General features: G+C 37.7%; 4 protein-coding genes across 4 annotated transcripts; all 4 read right to left on the bottom strand.

Moving 5' to 3' along the window:
- Window positions 1–963: 963 nt before the first annotated feature.
- Cbr-srh-51 lies at window positions 964–4,149 on the bottom strand (the record flags this gene model as incomplete). Its single annotated transcript, XM_045240218.1, has 5 exons — window positions 964–1,130; window positions 1,282–2,147; window positions 2,441–2,543; window positions 2,733–3,385; window positions 4,139–4,149. 5 exons carry the CDS (start codon window positions 4,147–4,149, stop codon window positions 964–966), a joined length of 1,800 nt encoding a protein of 599 aa, XP_045094909.1.
- Window positions 4,150–4,715: 566 nt separating this feature from the next.
- Cbr-pnk-1 lies at window positions 4,716–6,731 on the bottom strand (the record flags this gene model as incomplete). Its single annotated transcript, XM_002640050.1, has 9 exons — window positions 4,716–4,805; window positions 4,855–4,974; window positions 5,022–5,251; window positions 5,299–5,474; window positions 5,529–5,734; window positions 5,786–5,952; window positions 6,001–6,179; window positions 6,495–6,553; window positions 6,621–6,731. 9 exons carry the CDS (start codon window positions 6,729–6,731, stop codon window positions 4,716–4,718), a joined length of 1,338 nt encoding a protein of 445 aa, XP_002640096.1.
- Window positions 6,732–7,912: 1,181 nt separating this feature from the next.
- Window positions 7,913–11,962, bottom strand: CBG12582 (the record flags this gene model as incomplete). Its single annotated transcript, XM_045240207.1, has 10 exons — window positions 7,913–8,067; window positions 8,524–8,692; window positions 9,124–9,351; window positions 9,579–9,787; window positions 9,835–9,929; window positions 9,978–10,084; window positions 10,281–10,344; window positions 10,759–10,796; window positions 11,763–11,826; window positions 11,913–11,962. 10 exons carry the CDS (start codon window positions 11,960–11,962, stop codon window positions 7,913–7,915), a joined length of 1,179 nt encoding a protein of 392 aa, XP_045094908.1.
- Window positions 11,963–13,718: 1,756 nt separating this feature from the next.
- On the bottom strand, window positions 13,719–15,976 carry CBG12581 (the record flags this gene model as incomplete). Its single annotated transcript, XM_002640048.1, has 4 exons — window positions 13,719–13,901; window positions 13,947–14,264; window positions 14,466–14,624; window positions 15,629–15,976. The coding sequence occupies 4 exons, from the start codon at window positions 15,974–15,976 to the stop codon at window positions 13,719–13,721; spliced, it is 1,008 nt and encodes a 335-aa protein (XP_002640094.1).
- Window positions 15,977–16,245: the final 269 nt, after the last annotated feature.

The following is a 16,245-nucleotide window of genomic DNA, read 5'->3' as shown; positions in this document are numbered from 1 at the left end:
TGTAACAGGTTTTAAAATCCGGGAATCATGCTGTTTTAGGTTACGGTAGTTTTCTCGTCTCTCTTCCATAGTTCCGATTTTTTGCACCATAGCAGTATACAATATCGATTATCATATCTATTCTTAATCACTATCTTCGTTCCCCTCCATTTTCAGTCCCCCGTTATTCCAATTTTCCATTTCACTCAATTGTTATTCTGGGGCTCCAAAAGATACCACAAATAATTCATTTATCTGCTCTCGAAGCCGAAAAATAAAGAATTTTATGGCAGTTTTTCGTCCTTTTTCAACCCAACGACTTGTCCTCTTTTTAATTAGATGCTCTTTTGTGACGCACGCAAAGAAGAAGAAGAAAAAATGGACTGAATGAAAAATGGGTTGACAGCGAATGGAATTTTCTAGGATACAAACTGGAAAGAGTTGGACAATTTCGATATCGAGAAAACAAAAAAAAACATTAATTGAGAAATAGAGAGCTTCAGCAACGAGAATATCAAAAGTGCAAACTTACAGGGTGGCGCACAATCACCCGGACTGATTAAAATGGTATATCTTTAGACATAAACATCCTGGAAGCACGAAAATTGGTAGAATTTGGCTTTTTTGTTTGATTCAAAACTACTGATATTTTCAAAGTGATTCCTCAAGTCTAGGTACTGTTATGATCGTCCAAAGATGAACGACGTAATATTTCTTGTGATTTTCATGAGATGAAGTAATTTGGACCAGCGATAACTCATCTCAAAGTTGAACAAATAATTTGAAATTTGGCCAGTTTACTGATGAATTTTTGGACTTTTTTCGCCTCAAATTTAAGCCCAATACAACGCTTAACTCTAGTGTTATGCTAGACAAACTTTAGTCCGGGCAATTTTGCGCCGTCCCGTATAATTTAAAAAGATACACTATGGTATAGAATTATGTGAATTGACGAAGAAAAAATGTTTGCAAACGAGAAATGATTCATACACTTGATGCAACTGCTATTCGGTTGAGAGAACTCTCAGTCATTGGGATCACTCTCCAAAGTCCAACGATAAATTTTCTATAAGCTGCATTGTAGATAAGAAGTGAGATTGTTGAGAAAGCACTATTCGCAGGAATAAATAGAACACAAATGTTGATTAACCCTGCAAAAATATAGTTTCCATGACAACCTTTGTAGAATGAACAAAACACAATGTTTGTAGAATTTTTTTCCTTCTTTTTTAGAACATAACACAATGCTCGAATAAATTCTGCACTTTTTGAACCTTTCCTAATATTTTTTTTCCTTCTTACCTTGCAAATTGGATGACGTTGCAATGAGGTAGAAAAGCATAATAAAGGGCACAAAAAGCACGATAAGAGGAGCTGCAACCTGAGCAATTGCCGCACGAAAAAATGCAACTTGAAGACGTTTTGTTCGCTCTGAGAAGGTTTCCATCAGCTGACTTCTTCGTAGGCAAATCCAACAATGAATTATGAAAAAAGCAATTTCCAAAGTAAAAACCACATTGGTAGCATATGCCAGAACACTCCATCCTGTGATTTTTTTAGAAGATGCAAATGAACAAGAATCAAAATATAAATCCATAGGACATGGAAGAATTTCAAGATTTTTTAGTTTAAGTTCCTCTTGCGATTCTTCTTGTAAAACGACTGGAATTGTATTCGTGATTCCAACCGAAAAATTCAAAAGACCCAGAAGAATCCGGGGACTTTTGTGAATTTTATAGGTAAAATCAGTGGTTGGTGCTAAGCGACGATGTCGGCTTTCAAAAAGAAGAACCACTGCAGAAAGGATTCCAGCAAAAACGAAATGAACCACGTATACTTGATATTCAGGTGGGACATTCCATGTTCGAAGTAAACCAATTGAACAACGAACTTGAGCAGGAAAGAAGTGTACAGGAGTTGTTAGAATAGAATAGAAAATGGAAAGTAGAAGAAACCAAAACTGCAAATGTAACAAATGCCATTGAAACTCCCTCATATATTTTGGAGATTTGAAAACAATACAATAGAATCCAAGTAGATTGATCGGGAAAATCACAAGAAATTCGATTCTGGCTGCTATTAATAAAAAATCAGGAGAAGCAACAAAAGAAAATCTTTCATTGCATCTTGTATAATTAGTCAAATAATATTCAGTCAAAGTTGTAGGTCTGGAAGACATGAGAATAAATAGGACAAATGGGAAAATTGCAAAAAGTATATGGAGGAGTGATACTAGTCAGGTGGTTCCCACGTTTTGAATCAGACCAGACACAGATTTCATGCATCAAAAACTTTTGAGCTTCTTTCTAGTTTGCAAGATCTCTGTTTTTGCTTCCAGTTATGTATGACTCGAATATTTTGATTCCGGTTCGAGTAATAACATTTCAAAATACAAATTTCAAAGCTTCATTAACTAGAAACTGTAGCCACACGATTGGTTGTATCTGTTCCCATATTCAACATTTTCTTCACAAAAACTCGATAAGGAACATTGAAAATAATGAGAGCAGCAGTAGAAAATACACTATGAGATGGGATAAATAAGATGCATGCATTGATGAGTCCTGAAAATGAAAGTTTTTAAACTTTTGTATGTTTCATAACATTTTTTATTCACTTTCAATATCAAAAGAATATACCGAAGAACTGAAAGTCATATGTTTTTAGAGGTTCTCATGAAGATCGTGGGAAAACATGTTCTGCTTTACTTTTGATTTCTTGGAGAATTGAACTCTAAAGAAGTTTGAAAATACCTGGTAAATATTGCTTTGTTCGCAAAATAAAGATCAACAGAGATAATGGAATGAGCAATGCAGAAATAGGTGAAGAAACTTGAGCAAGAGCTGCTTGAAAGAAAGCTTTTTGAAGTTTTTTAGTCCGTTTGGAGAACGCATTCATGTTGTGACTTTTCCGTAAATACATCATACTGTGAGCAATAAAAAATACGATTTGAATTGGAACAATGAGACTTGAAACCAGGATAATATTATTCCAAATCGATGGAGTTCGAAAAAATGCACTTGAACAAGAATCGAAATAAAGTTCAGTCGGACATGGAACTAGTTTCAGATATTCTAGTTTCTGCCGTTCTTGAATCACATCTTGTAAAAATATCGTCCAGAAATTTGAGCTACCAATTAAAAAATTAAGAAGGCCAAGGAGAAATCGATGAGTTCTATTTGTTTTATAAAATGTTTCAGTGGATGGAATCAAATGTCGATGTCTATTTTCAAAAAGAAGAATCACCGCAGAAACTATTCCACCGTAAACCACATTGATAAGATAGAGCTGATACCTCGAACTGATTCCCAATTCATGAAACAAGCCAACGGAGCAACGGACTTCAGCCGGATAAAAATGATAAGGAGTGGTGAGAATTGTGTAGAATATTGTTATCATCAAAAACCTTAACAATTTCATTTTCCTCGATAGGTATTTTTCTAGTTCAGACAATCAGAGCTGTGGAAGAGAAATGATTGGGGCCGTGGTCGAAGATCACACAAAGACAAATACCGTAATCTAAAAAATGAGAGCACACCAACTGGGAGGAAAACAAAAAGTGGGAAGAACCATCTGGGAGGAAAAATGGGCGGAGCCTAATTTGCAACCCTGGCATGCAACCCATGGTTTATTTTTACCATTTGGTGCCTGGTCAAGAAAAAAACCATGCGGCAAAACCGTGACAGGGTTGCAAATTAGGCTCCGTCCATTTTTCCTCCCAGATGGTTCCTCCCACTTTTTGTTTTCCTCCCAGTTGGTGTGCTCTCTAAAAAATTGCAATTTTCCGGATTTATTCTCTCGATTTTCGTGCGTTTTCAGTCAATTTTTTCAATTACAAATTTCTCAAAAATTGTCAAGTCAAGTTAAAAATGGTTTTTTAAAAAATACTTTAACCTAAAAATGTTTCAATTTTCCGGATTTTTTATCTCGATTTTTAAAGCTGTTTTGTCAATTTTTATGATTTTACCCAAAAAAAAAGGGAAAATTGAAATTTTAATAGTGAAAAATTTACTGAAAACGTACGGAAATCGAGAAGAAACTCTGAAAATAAAATTGTTTTTGTTACGGTAGTTGTCGTTGTGGGACCTTCTTCCACGGCCACCTCTCGTTTCTCTTCCACAGCTCTGAAACAGAATAATAGTGAAAAGTGTTATCTTACCAGAATTGCATATTGAACAGATGAAACTGAAACTCTTTCATATATTTCGGAGTTTGGAATATGATACAATAGAAACCAAATAAATTGATTGGTACAATTATAAAAAATTGAGATTTCGCACCAATCGATAGGAATTCCGGAGACGAGAAAATAGAAAAAGATTTGGAGCATTTTGTGTAATTTGTGTTGTAATATTCTAGAAGGGTCGTCGGTAAGGACATTGGAAGTGAAGTAAAAAGTGAAGTAGGAAGGGAATGATTCTGATTATGATGTTTTCTGGTTAAATGATTTCAAAATGTGGAGCTCGTGCCTCAGGTCATTTGAACTTGCAATAGTATTATCATTATTATTATATATTTATTCATGTATAGAATTCTTTGACCTCATATAAAAATAAATACAACTCTTGACCGTCTCAAGAAATGTGCCAAAAATTATCTGTTGATTATTGGGTCTCGACACGAGAAACAAAATGGTTGAACATACAAAAGAAAAGCGAAGCAATAATATATTAAGGAATCGATTATGACTGGAATAAAAGCTCGGAAAAATAAAAGACGGAATATAAGAAAATTATTCAATCGTCCAATTTACCATCCTCGTCTAAAAATGAACCCATAGCACCCAAATATCCTTCGTGCTTCAAATACAATGCTTCAATTTCTCCCTAAAAAGTAGATTATGAATTGACCGTTCAATTTCAATATACTGTGTACCTTGCTCCAATAGTTGATGGCAAACGAAAGAGTTCTCATTGTAATTGGATCTTGACGAATGAAATAACCTCCAAAGTATATCCTCTTCAAATTGTATCTGGTTCCGTAGAGATAGGCCATCTGGAAAGTAAGATAACTGGGTCAAAATATGAGCATTAAAAAGCTACCTGTCCAATATTGTTGCTGACCATCAAAAGAAGTGATTTAGCAATGTCTTCTGGTTTATGTGTCTGCTTCATTGGCGCTTCACCAAATCGATTACACTTCGCCATTGATCCAGCAATAAGATCCGCTTTCAATCCGAGCTCATCGTAAGCTCCTCCATAAATATCACATACCAACTTATCAACGTTTCTGTGGTCTCCCCGATTCGCCATTTCAAGTAGTTCGTCGAAATCTGGAAAGTGGTTTTGTTGAGCCCATAACAGTGAATCGGAAACTGACTTTGAGCTGGAGTCAATAAGCTTCCGAGTCCCATGAATGTTCCTCCACCCATTGAACTTCCACCAACTCGTTCGTAACTCGTTGGTGAATCCACTTTCAGAATACTGATTCCAGTTCCGATATTCACAAGAAGGAATGGATAAATTAGATCGGCAGCGATTGGACGATATTGGAATCTGAAGAAGACGTTGTCATTAAGAACGTTTCTCCCAATTTTTTGAAACTCTTACTTATTAATTCCAATAGCGTCATGATGATAAGTGAAACTTTCGTCGACATTTGTGCTCAATAGGAAGTTGACGCCAAAGATGAGCGACCGCATTTCATCGGTTCTTTGGAGACGAACACCCAATTCTTTCATAATGATTTCCGAATACTTGTAGGATCCTCCTCCAGTACAATGAATCACATCCCCACTTTTACGGTCTGTCCAAATCTAAAAATTCAGTTTCTCTATGGAAAATTCGAACCGAATTGAGGATTTTACCTCTTTGAGAAAAGCGATCAATCTATCAAGATCTGTGAACTTTTTGAAATTAACAAGAACTCTCTTTCCATCTTCATATGCGTACTTCCGAGCATGTCCATTCAGTGATTCTTCCGGAAGTTCATCATCCATCACCGATGAATATACCACTTTTATGAGAGTCCCTCCTGAAGAATTTAGACCTCATGGATGTTCATCTAGTCCGTGGTACTAACCAATATCCACAGACACTCTACTGATCTTCCGGAATTTTTCGAAAGCATCACATGCTGGCAGAATGACATAGGGGGTTTTTGGCGCCTTTTGAGCTGGACGTGGAACAGAGACGGCGGATGGAAGAGCATCTCCAGCAGGAACACGTGGGGATACACATCCGGTCGCTGAATCTACCCGTCTGAAAATCACTTTTTGAGAAGAGGTAAAGTTTTTGGAATTTCTAGTTATCTCGTTTCCTAAAGTACTAAGTCATTTTTTGATAAAGGATGATTAAGTTCAGGGAGTATGAAAATGAGACAGAGTTTCAGAATATTCGAAATCATAGAAAAATCTTATTGTTTCTTGTTCAGGAACGGCTACATTTGAAAAATACAAACAGTCTTATGGGCCGGTCAACTGGCGAAATTTTCTACCATTTACGAGAAGTGCTTGTCTGAAGAAACCTACTACATGTCGAGAAGAAATCAGAAAATGTTCGAAATCGGAAACTCACTTTAATTTCGATGACAACAGTAGCTCATCCATCACTGGGTTTTCTGGTTCGGCCGATCTCTGAAAACTGGTTATTTCAAAAATGAACTATTAATTAGATTTAATGAAACATAAATCAATTAGAAACCTTTTCTTTGAGCACCAAAACTTTTCGAAACTTTGGTGGAGTTCGCCTCAAGTGTGGCGGACTACCCCGTGGTGAAATGCGTCTGGGTGACGTCACAGATGTGTGTCCCATTTTGAGAGTTGAAGATCGAAAAAGAAATATATGAGTATAGATTATAAACTATACGATGAGGGAAAAAAATAACATTTGTGGTAAAAATAACGGTGAAGATTCATTGAAAAAAAGCAGAGAATAAAAAAAGTGAGGTCGACAATATTTTGAGATGACGATCAAATTAAATAGGCAAAATCAGAAAGAGAGATGCTTCAAATTTTCTACTTGGTTATCAGTTGGGAAAAGGAGGCGGAGGATGGAGAATTTTTGGAGAGAAAAAAAAAGCAAAAATCACACCAGTTCTTGTTATCATTTTAACATTGGGGGAGACACCTTTTTGTATTAAAAGTGTTAGGTTCGATGAGAGAACTTTTGGGAATCGAAAAGAAAAGAAGTAAACAAACTGCAAAAAAAGAGATGTACTGTTGAAATAAGGTGATTTAAAGTGCAACCGTTCTCCATATCACAAGGAAATGGACTTGTATCAAGTCTGAGAAAATACATATCACTGATCAGATGGTAATCTAGTTTTCTATTAGAAACTGCCATAACTTTTAACATCTTAACATTTTTAATAGTCTACACAGAACCGGAAACCCCCACTATAATACTGAACAATCCTGACTAATTCTGTTGAATGAAGACTCCAAACACATACTAAAATTAAACACGCCATATTTCACCCTTATCATTAAAGAGAAGAACAAAAAAGAACCGTCGAAATATGTCGTTGTCACTTTCAGTAAGTCAAAAATCAAGACCGGAATGACTGTCTTTTGGAGAAAAAAATGTTTAAATATACCGAAAGACTAATCAAAACCCCAAAGCACAAACAAATTTCCCATCAGCTGCTGCTGATAAGTTTGCAGATGTTTGCCTATGGTACGATCGTACGATGTTTGGAGTTGTCCACGTGAATTACTAGATGCTCACATGAAACTGTTTATGGTGATAAAGAGACAAGACAACATAGGAGTGAAATGGAGACGCAGCGAAATTGGTTGCTCGCTGAGTATAGAAAATGAATGGTTCTTTGGTTTTTGGAGGAATGGAGAAGTCATATATACTTGGAGTTCTCATCTCTAAACCCTTTTCCAACTGATAACCAGTAGATATCTAATACAAATATGAATAGTAAAGCTCGACAAAAAATAAAACCTAAAAAAATAACAAAAAGAAAACAAGGAACCCTCTTTAGCTCAGCTGGTCAGAAATCTGTCAGAATCCATCGCTGCTGTTCGGAGAATCTTCGAAGGCTGGAATTGGACGAGGTCGATTTCCGACGAATACACCCCGCACATTGATACCAACGACACCAGAAGATCCACTATTCGAAGGGCGAGGAGATGAAGAGCTGAAAAAAACGAAAACTTGAGCTTATGAGGCTACATAGACTGTCTCAAAAATGGTGGAGACGTCCGAGAATGATGACAAAAAGAACCGAGATTCCAATCTACGATAAATGGAAAGGGGTAGATCGCCCTGCATCGTCACCTATTTTTGAATAGAAATAAGAAAAAAAATAAAAAAACTCAGCAAAGATACACAATAGAAGAATATAAAGCATGAGAAAGCGGAAAATCTTCAAAAGAATAGAATCAGCAAACGGTATCGCTGGATGTAAAAGCTTCTTACAAAAAAGAAATATGAGTCATGGAAAGGAATTCAATCAGTTTAAAATCGGTACGAAACGCCTCTACATAATGTAGCCTACAGATTTGTTTGATATCCTCAAAGAATATTGAACAAGATATTATGAAATTATGCTTAACTAGACTGACTAGAGCAATGAAGTTCATGGACAACTAACCTGATATTAATTCCGATGAAATTTTTCCGAGCGATGCTTGGGTTTCTTCGAATGGGCGGTGGGGGTGGAACGCTGGGAGAGAAGAGAAACGGTTTGGGCGGTGGAACTGGGACTGGGTGGTACGGAGTTCGCCACGAGGAACTGAGAAACCCATGTGTTGACCCAGGTTCTGAAATTTTTATGTATTGAATAAGTATAATCATCAATATAACAAGAGTAAAAACGCTAGAAACTGTGCGGAATATTGTGCTGCTAGTATAAAAAATGAAGCTGTGGTCGTGGTCGAAGGTCTCACAACGATAACTACAGTAACCTAGAAATATTTTATTTTCAGAGTTTTATCCCTACGTTTTCAGTGAAAATTATCACTATTGAAAAGTTATAATTTCCAACCTGTTTGGCGGAAAAAACAGTAAAATCGAGAAATAAATCTTGAAAATAAACATATTTTCTGGCTACTATAGTTTTCGTTGTGAGACCAGCTCCAATTTTTTTGTACCAGAATAATTTTTTAATATGAAAACTGGGTGAAACGAACATCAAGTTGGGAGACTTGATAGAAAAACGTAAGAACGACAAACATGCAATTTTCTCGTTTACCAAACCAGAAAATAACGGGTCTTCAACTCTTGAAGCTTCATGCATACCCAGTGATTTAATCGGCTTCGAATCATGCTCATGCTCGTGCGTTTTCGTATCTTCATGCTTGATCGAAGGATTCTTTTCGTTATCTGACCTAGAAACAGGGGATCTCTCTTGCTGGTTGACCGGAGGAGGAAGTAGATGCTGAGACATGAGTGGAGGTGGAACACGTGGTGTTGGAGCAATCTGTGAATAATATCAGGTTAGATTCAAGAGTAATAACTGTCTTGTCATTTGAAAACTGGGGATTCGTTTGACATTATTTAGATTGGAGGTGCATGAAAATGGATGATTCAAATATTTCAGTAATCCTCTTATGAAAAGTTGGAACACCTGCCACTATAATGATGATGTTCCATTGAAACGCAGGTGCCCATTACCCTAGAAATAATGAAATGGACAGAAAGGCTCACCAAGGTCTTCGCCATCTCATTGGTAACTGCATTCATGGAAGGTGTAGCAGATGCACATACTGGATTATAAGATGGTTGAAACGGAGGTGGAGGAACATTCATAGAAGGCATCGGAAGGAATGCTGGTGGTGGACGGGTGACGTCGGGAACATCGATTGGGCGACTTGCTTTTTCCAGAGTTGTCGTTAGCTCATTTGAGAATTCATGAACTGAAAATCTTTACTGAAATAGAAATAGGCGGAAAAGAGTGGCATACAAAGTGGACCTAATGTTCTTTGATAAACATCGATGTTTTCCTCGAATAACCTCTTAGCTGATGCTATTTCTTCAGAGCGACACTTGTCAATGAGTCTGGAAAAAAAACCAAATGTGCTTCATGAAGAATAGACAAATTCTCACTCTAATTGTCGTTTTCTCTTGCTGATTAGGTTTTCAGAAGCCACTTCGAGAAACATCGCTTGAGAAATGGCGTCACGAAGCTCTTCGTCGCTGTGCATCATAACGTGCTGTAAAGCAAATCTTGAATAATTTCAAAATAAAAAATATTTTTTACGTTTTCCGATTGTATGAGTTTGCCGGCTTTGTCTTTCCATGATTTGAAATCGATTTTCAGTGGATCCGAATTTTTCTCTTTCTTTTTTGGAGAGTTTGACTGAAACTTTTTTTTTGAAGATTATTCAGGAAAAATATTCTAAAAACTACCACGCTGACTTGTCCTTCTTCTTCCTCGTCGGAAAGAAGAGTCATGTTTGGCTTTGATGGGTGACTGAAAAATCATGTTTTTGAATTTTGAAAAACTTCGAAAAAACATTTGAAACTGCTGCTCAATGACATAGTTAGGGGGGAATAAAATAAAAGGGAAAAACGTGGTTTAGAAGACACAGAGAAAACGAGGGGAGAATATGAATGAGAGACTTTGCGCTTTTAAGAGTGCAGATAGAGAAATAAGAAGTTAGAGGGAAGAATGAATGAAATGGGGCAAAAAAAGACAAGTAAAAGAATGATGTGAAGAAGAAAAATGTTTTTGTTGACTGTATATGATCTATTGATCGGTTCAGGTTCAAAGTCTTTTTGGAGAAAACAGAAATACGCTTTTGAAGACATGTTGTGATCAGGATATTGTAACACCAAGAGGGAAGAAACGTAATTTCAAAGAAAAGTTCAGGAATGTAGATCTTACCGATATGGACTTTCTTCGATTTCGTGCACAGATTTCGTCTGGAATATAAAAAAACATGAAGCAATGATCTCCACAAAATTACTGCATTTTCTCTGATAGAAGGCCACTTGAACTGTCTACTTTGAGCTCAATTATCTCGGTGATTATGAGAGATATTAAAATCTTGTAAACTGATAAAATATTGGTGATATTATGGTATATCACTTATCAGTTGAAAAATTTTCCATATCTTTCACAGGAACCGAGATAATAGAACTCAAAATTGACAGTTTGGGTTGGACTAGAGGGAATACGGTATTTATCAAAACCATTGCACGACAGGCCCTGGAACTGAAAATCTGGGCGCCGAAATATCAGTAGATAAAAAATCACATAAACCCCCCACCCCCTTTTGTGATTTTTCCAGTTTTTCAACAAAAAAAATCACATAAGGGTGGACCCGTCGCTCTTTACCACTCTTTTTGAGGCCTGGATTCTCAATTTAAAGCAAATTCTCGAGAAAAAAAACTTGATTTTTTCTTCGATTTTTTGCAAAATTTTTAGATCGTTTTAGGTTTTTCAGCTATTTCTGATTATTCTTTTTTGATTTTTCTGGTTTTTTTGTCTGAAATTTGATGTAACGGCTCTCGTGAAGATTACTGTAGACTACTGTAGAAAACCTTTTATTTTGTCAAACACAATCACCAGAATCAGTTTTTCTGCATTTTGACGTGATTGTGTGAAAAACTACAAAAGGAAATGAGTTTTCTACAGAAATCTACAGTAATCTTTCCGAACACCATCCTGTCAAATTTCAGACATAAAACCGGAAAAGTCGAGAAAGAATTTTTGCGAAAATCTAATAAAAAAATACATTTTTCTCTCGAAAAAATCGCTAATTTTTCGGAGTTTTCAGTTTTGGCAAAAAGTGAAAAAAAAAATTTTGTTTCAGGTCATGTTTGCACGATAACCTAAAATTCTCAATATTTCCAAAATAAATATGCCATGCTGCTCCCTGAAATTACCTTTGTTAAGTTCACTTCTTCTTCGTCAGCTGATGGATCAGGACTTCGCATAAATGCACTTTTCCTGAAAACGATCCAGATTTCTTTTTGAACTTTCTTTAAATAATTAGATTCTGATCCCCATCGAGAACATTAAACTTTTAAGTTCACCTATGAGTTCTCCATGTTTCTCCTTCCTCTATTTCATGTACTGAGGCCATCTGAAATTCCAAAAAGACCGTTGACAATTTTCGCTTTTCAAAGTAAATCTAGAACCAACAGTAACTGGAACTTCGATAAGTTAACGAAATCGATGCATTTGTGCCATTATTTATTTCAAAAAAATGAGAAAAACTGAAATCGGTCAAAAGCGAAAAAGGAGAGATTCGACTGTGAAACAACAAGCAAAACCTCAAAATACAACCTCATTTCATGAGCTTGATTTTTGAAAAAAAAACAGGAAAAAGCAAAAAGCAATATCAATAATTATCAAAAGACGAAAGAAATGGTGAATCGAGAGATTGGACAGAATTTGTGGGGGAAGGGGACAAGAGACAGTTATTAGCTTTTTCAGATGCCTGATAAATAATAACACTTATTAGGGGTGTGAAAAATGGGGGAAGCGGGTGGGTTAAGGTATAATAGATAAAACGTTGCTTTTCAAGAGAGAAAAGATGAAATAGTTGATTGTTGCTGCCTGGCCGACACTCGAAACCAAGATGATTGATCTGATGATATAGAAGACCTGAAATGATAAAAATTGGTTATAGGAGTATAAACTGAATGTGAATTGTACAGTCAATAGCTAAATAGCGAGACTTCTTCAATTTTCCATTCCAATTATGAGTCCCTCACACATGCGCGTTTTGGACGTCTATTAGAGATCAGAAATTGATGAGCAATTACGTCAAAAACGGCTCTTTTCCTGGTGCTCGTGTCTTTTTAGTATAAACAATTATATTCTCAAGGTCATTCTTCATCCCTTCCGGAGTATAAGCAGTTCTTCCTTATTGAACCAGACACGCTTTTCTACCAACTGTTCTTGTTTCCTCATTCCGACTCAAATTACTGTGGATCGGTTGGCTAGGTTGACCTGTATGATGAGGAGACAGGAAATAAGACATAAGGGACCAGAGAAGAGACACCAGAAAGAGGAGGACCGTCACCGAGTCAAGGTCTCTCGATTTTTTGTATTACATCGCAGAAACTATGTATGAGACGAAGTATAATCTGATCTTTAGAATCCCCTCTTTGCGCTACACAGAAGGAAAAAGAGAACGGAAAAAAGAGATAGCCGTAAAAACAACTGGACGTAAAGAACCCAAGAGGGCAAGAAGTTTTAATGGGTGAATTCTACGGAACAAGATAGCATGGCGAAAGCGTTGAAGCATTATGATTCTCAAAGAAAATCTCATACCACACTGGCACCTTTCTAATTACTACACGTTCGGTCTTTTTTTTTCTGCTCAGTGACCCGTTATTATACTATACCGCTTCCTAATTATAGTTCTCTCCTCTCTCAGTCGAACAATTTTCCCTCATTGGAGGATAAAATAGAAAGATGAGACTTGGCCCGGTTCCAAAACAAAACCAACACTTGTATTCTCATTAAGAGCGCACCGACCAATGGAATGCAAGGAGCACACGCGTCTCCAGAACGAGTCTAATTGTACACTTTTCCATTTCCGCGCTACACTAAACGGTCCAAAACCAAAACCAAATAAGGACTCTTTATGCATATAAATCCGTTGCTCAAACACGCACACATCAGACGGTCACCTCTTTTGTACTACACTTACTTTTGAGAGAGCACATTCCATATTTGAATCATCATCGCAGTCATTATGATTTCGAGGAGAAGATATTGAATATATGGAATGAAGAGGCGGAGGAAACAGTTGAGATACCGGAACACGATAGTGGAAGAGAGATGCTGACTAGAAATAACAGAAAAAGAAAAACGCCTTTTCCAGATTTCTAGTTGGCAGCAACAGCAGCTGGGGCGCTGGTCTCCTGTTTCACTGCAACTGGCTCATCGGCGGTATCTGTGACTTCTCCGGTAGCTCCCTCTTCTTTGGCGGCCTCTCCAGTTCCTTCAACAGCAGCAGGAGCGGCATCGTCTTTTGGCTCTTCAGCGGCAGCGGCAGCCTGACGGTTTCTCTGAAAATTAATTCGATGTACCAGCAATTTACCCTAGTTACTTACTCTGAAGAATCCGAGAATTGTGTTCAAGAGCCCACTCTTAACGACAGTGTTAGCGAGTTGAACAATCGTCTCGACATTGAAGCCCTCTTTGTCGAACTTTTCCTTGGCTTGGACTCCGAGTTGCCAGAGAGTTTGGAAGACAGCTGAATATCCAGCCTTTCCTTTCTCAAGAAGATCATCGCTGGTGACTGGGGCAGTCTCTGTTCCGAGAGTCTTCTGAGCCCAGGCTCCGAAGGAGTCGATGTTCTTCTTCTGGACCTCCTTCTGAGCGGCAGCATCAGCATTTTCTTCAGCGGTGGCGACTTCAACTGCTCCTGGCTGAAAAAAAAAACCAATTTTAGATTTTAAAAAATTGACCAATGCTAAACGAAATTCCTTCGTTCGGAATTTATATCATTCATCCCGATAATTTCATTTCACTAATCGACTTTGATATTCTTACGACCTATATACATATCATTATCACATTGTATCATCTTCACTCAAAATATTATATGTATCCATCCGTTATGAACGTACCTCAAGAGCGTTGGCCAGCTTAACAAGAACATCTCCGTCTTTGAAGAATCCGAGGAATTGATTACGAGTGGTGGCCTGATCCTTTCCTGGGATAGTCTTGCGATCTCCCTCTTCTGGGATAGCAGTCTTCTGAACCCAGTCGATCACTTGGAAGTTAGCCTGAAACATAATTTAGAAGTTGTAGGTATTAGTACTATGTTCATTTTTTCTGATATGTTGAACAAAGTTCTCCCAAAAAGGCGCATAGAATGTCTCTTCTATCATTTTCTCTTGGGAACCCTTAGTTTTGCAACCATCTTTGTTTCAAATGAGAGCTCATTCCCATTGTTTCTAGACGAGAAGAGGACGTTTGCATCAGAGTAGACAACGAGATAGACGACATGCTCCGGAAACGTCCTCCATGAGTTCGAAAAATGACGATGTCATTGTGTTTCGTTGAAATCTTTCATTTTTCCGAAATTTAAGAGAGCAATTACATCATCTATTCTTCAAATCCTTAGAGGTCAATTTTGCAATTGGACACCTTCGACTACGGCTGTAAACGAATCTCGTTCGTCTTCTCTGGGGGTCTTCATACTAAAGAGTTGCGCAAGAGTTAACTTGTGTTGCGCAGTTAGTTACATTACAACAGTGTACGCGTTTTTGCAAAAAGAAGATAGAAGGGGAGATTGGCACAGCTGCCCTTTTACAGAGTACCGACACACACAGGCCGTCTATCTTGCCGACGCGATCAAACAAATCGAGACTCTTGCAAATGGTGATACAACGCGCAAACGATGATGAATAGGGGACTTAATGAACTTGAGAAGAGTATATCCCTGCACAATCTGTTGCGAAAGTTATAAAAAAACATTTTGTTTAGGATCAGGTTTCAATGGTATGTTAGTTAGAAGGCTATTCACTTCAGCTAACAGTGAAGATTTTACTTGTTCTGGGATAATTCTAAAATTTAGGAGGGTTCCCTTTTTGAAATACGAAAACTATCTTAACTAGAAATTCGATCTAGAAATGTTAATGTTGAGCCCCAATCCGAAGCATCTGTTATATGCTAGAAAACACTGAAACTGCGTTCACCTCTTCCCTGTCAAATATACCATCTGTTGTTCTCTACCTCCCACCAACATGGCATAATTATTCCTAATTCATTCTCTCCCGAATCTCACCTTGTGAACAGCTTGAGGGATCTGCTGAGCGATCCATCCAAGGACGTCCTCCTTTGGATCCTTTGGTGCCTCTGGCTCTTTTGGTGCAGCAGCCTCAGCATCACGATGCTTTCCCCAGCGCTTGTTGAAAGTGAAACGCCGAGCGACGCCACCAGACTTCTTCTTCTCCTCTGGAGCAGCAGCAGCAGCTTCACCTTCTGCAGCTGGAGTAGCTTCAGCAGCTCCTTCCTCGACCTTTTGAGCTTCTTCGGAAACAGGAGCTGCAGCCTCGACTGGTGGCTCGGTGGTTGGTACCTCTGGAGCCTTCTCTTCGGCGACCTCCTCGATCTTCTTGATTTCCTCAGACATGATTGTTCTGGTGGTGGTTAGTGACGAGTAGAGAGTGAAAACTGAAAAATTTAAATGGATTAGGATGAATTTCAAATCGAACGAGAAACAACGGGATAAAAATAGAACCGAAAAAGATACTGGTAGAAGTGGAAGGACAGAAGAAGAAAAAATTCCGGAATGAAAATAGGAAAACAGAAGGAAAGACGACTGCCATGAAAGTCAACTCAATTACGGGGGTAATCGAATAGAGAGCCCACCACTAGCTCGCCAAGCACATTTTGGTAGGC

Source organism: Caenorhabditis briggsae, assembly GCF_000004555.2.
Source record: "Caenorhabditis briggsae complete genome, chrI, whole genome shotgun sequence".
Taxonomy (NCBI): Eukaryota; Metazoa; Nematoda; class Chromadorea; order Rhabditida; family Rhabditidae; genus Caenorhabditis; species Caenorhabditis briggsae.
This window is presented reverse-complemented; position numbering and strand designations above follow the sequence as displayed.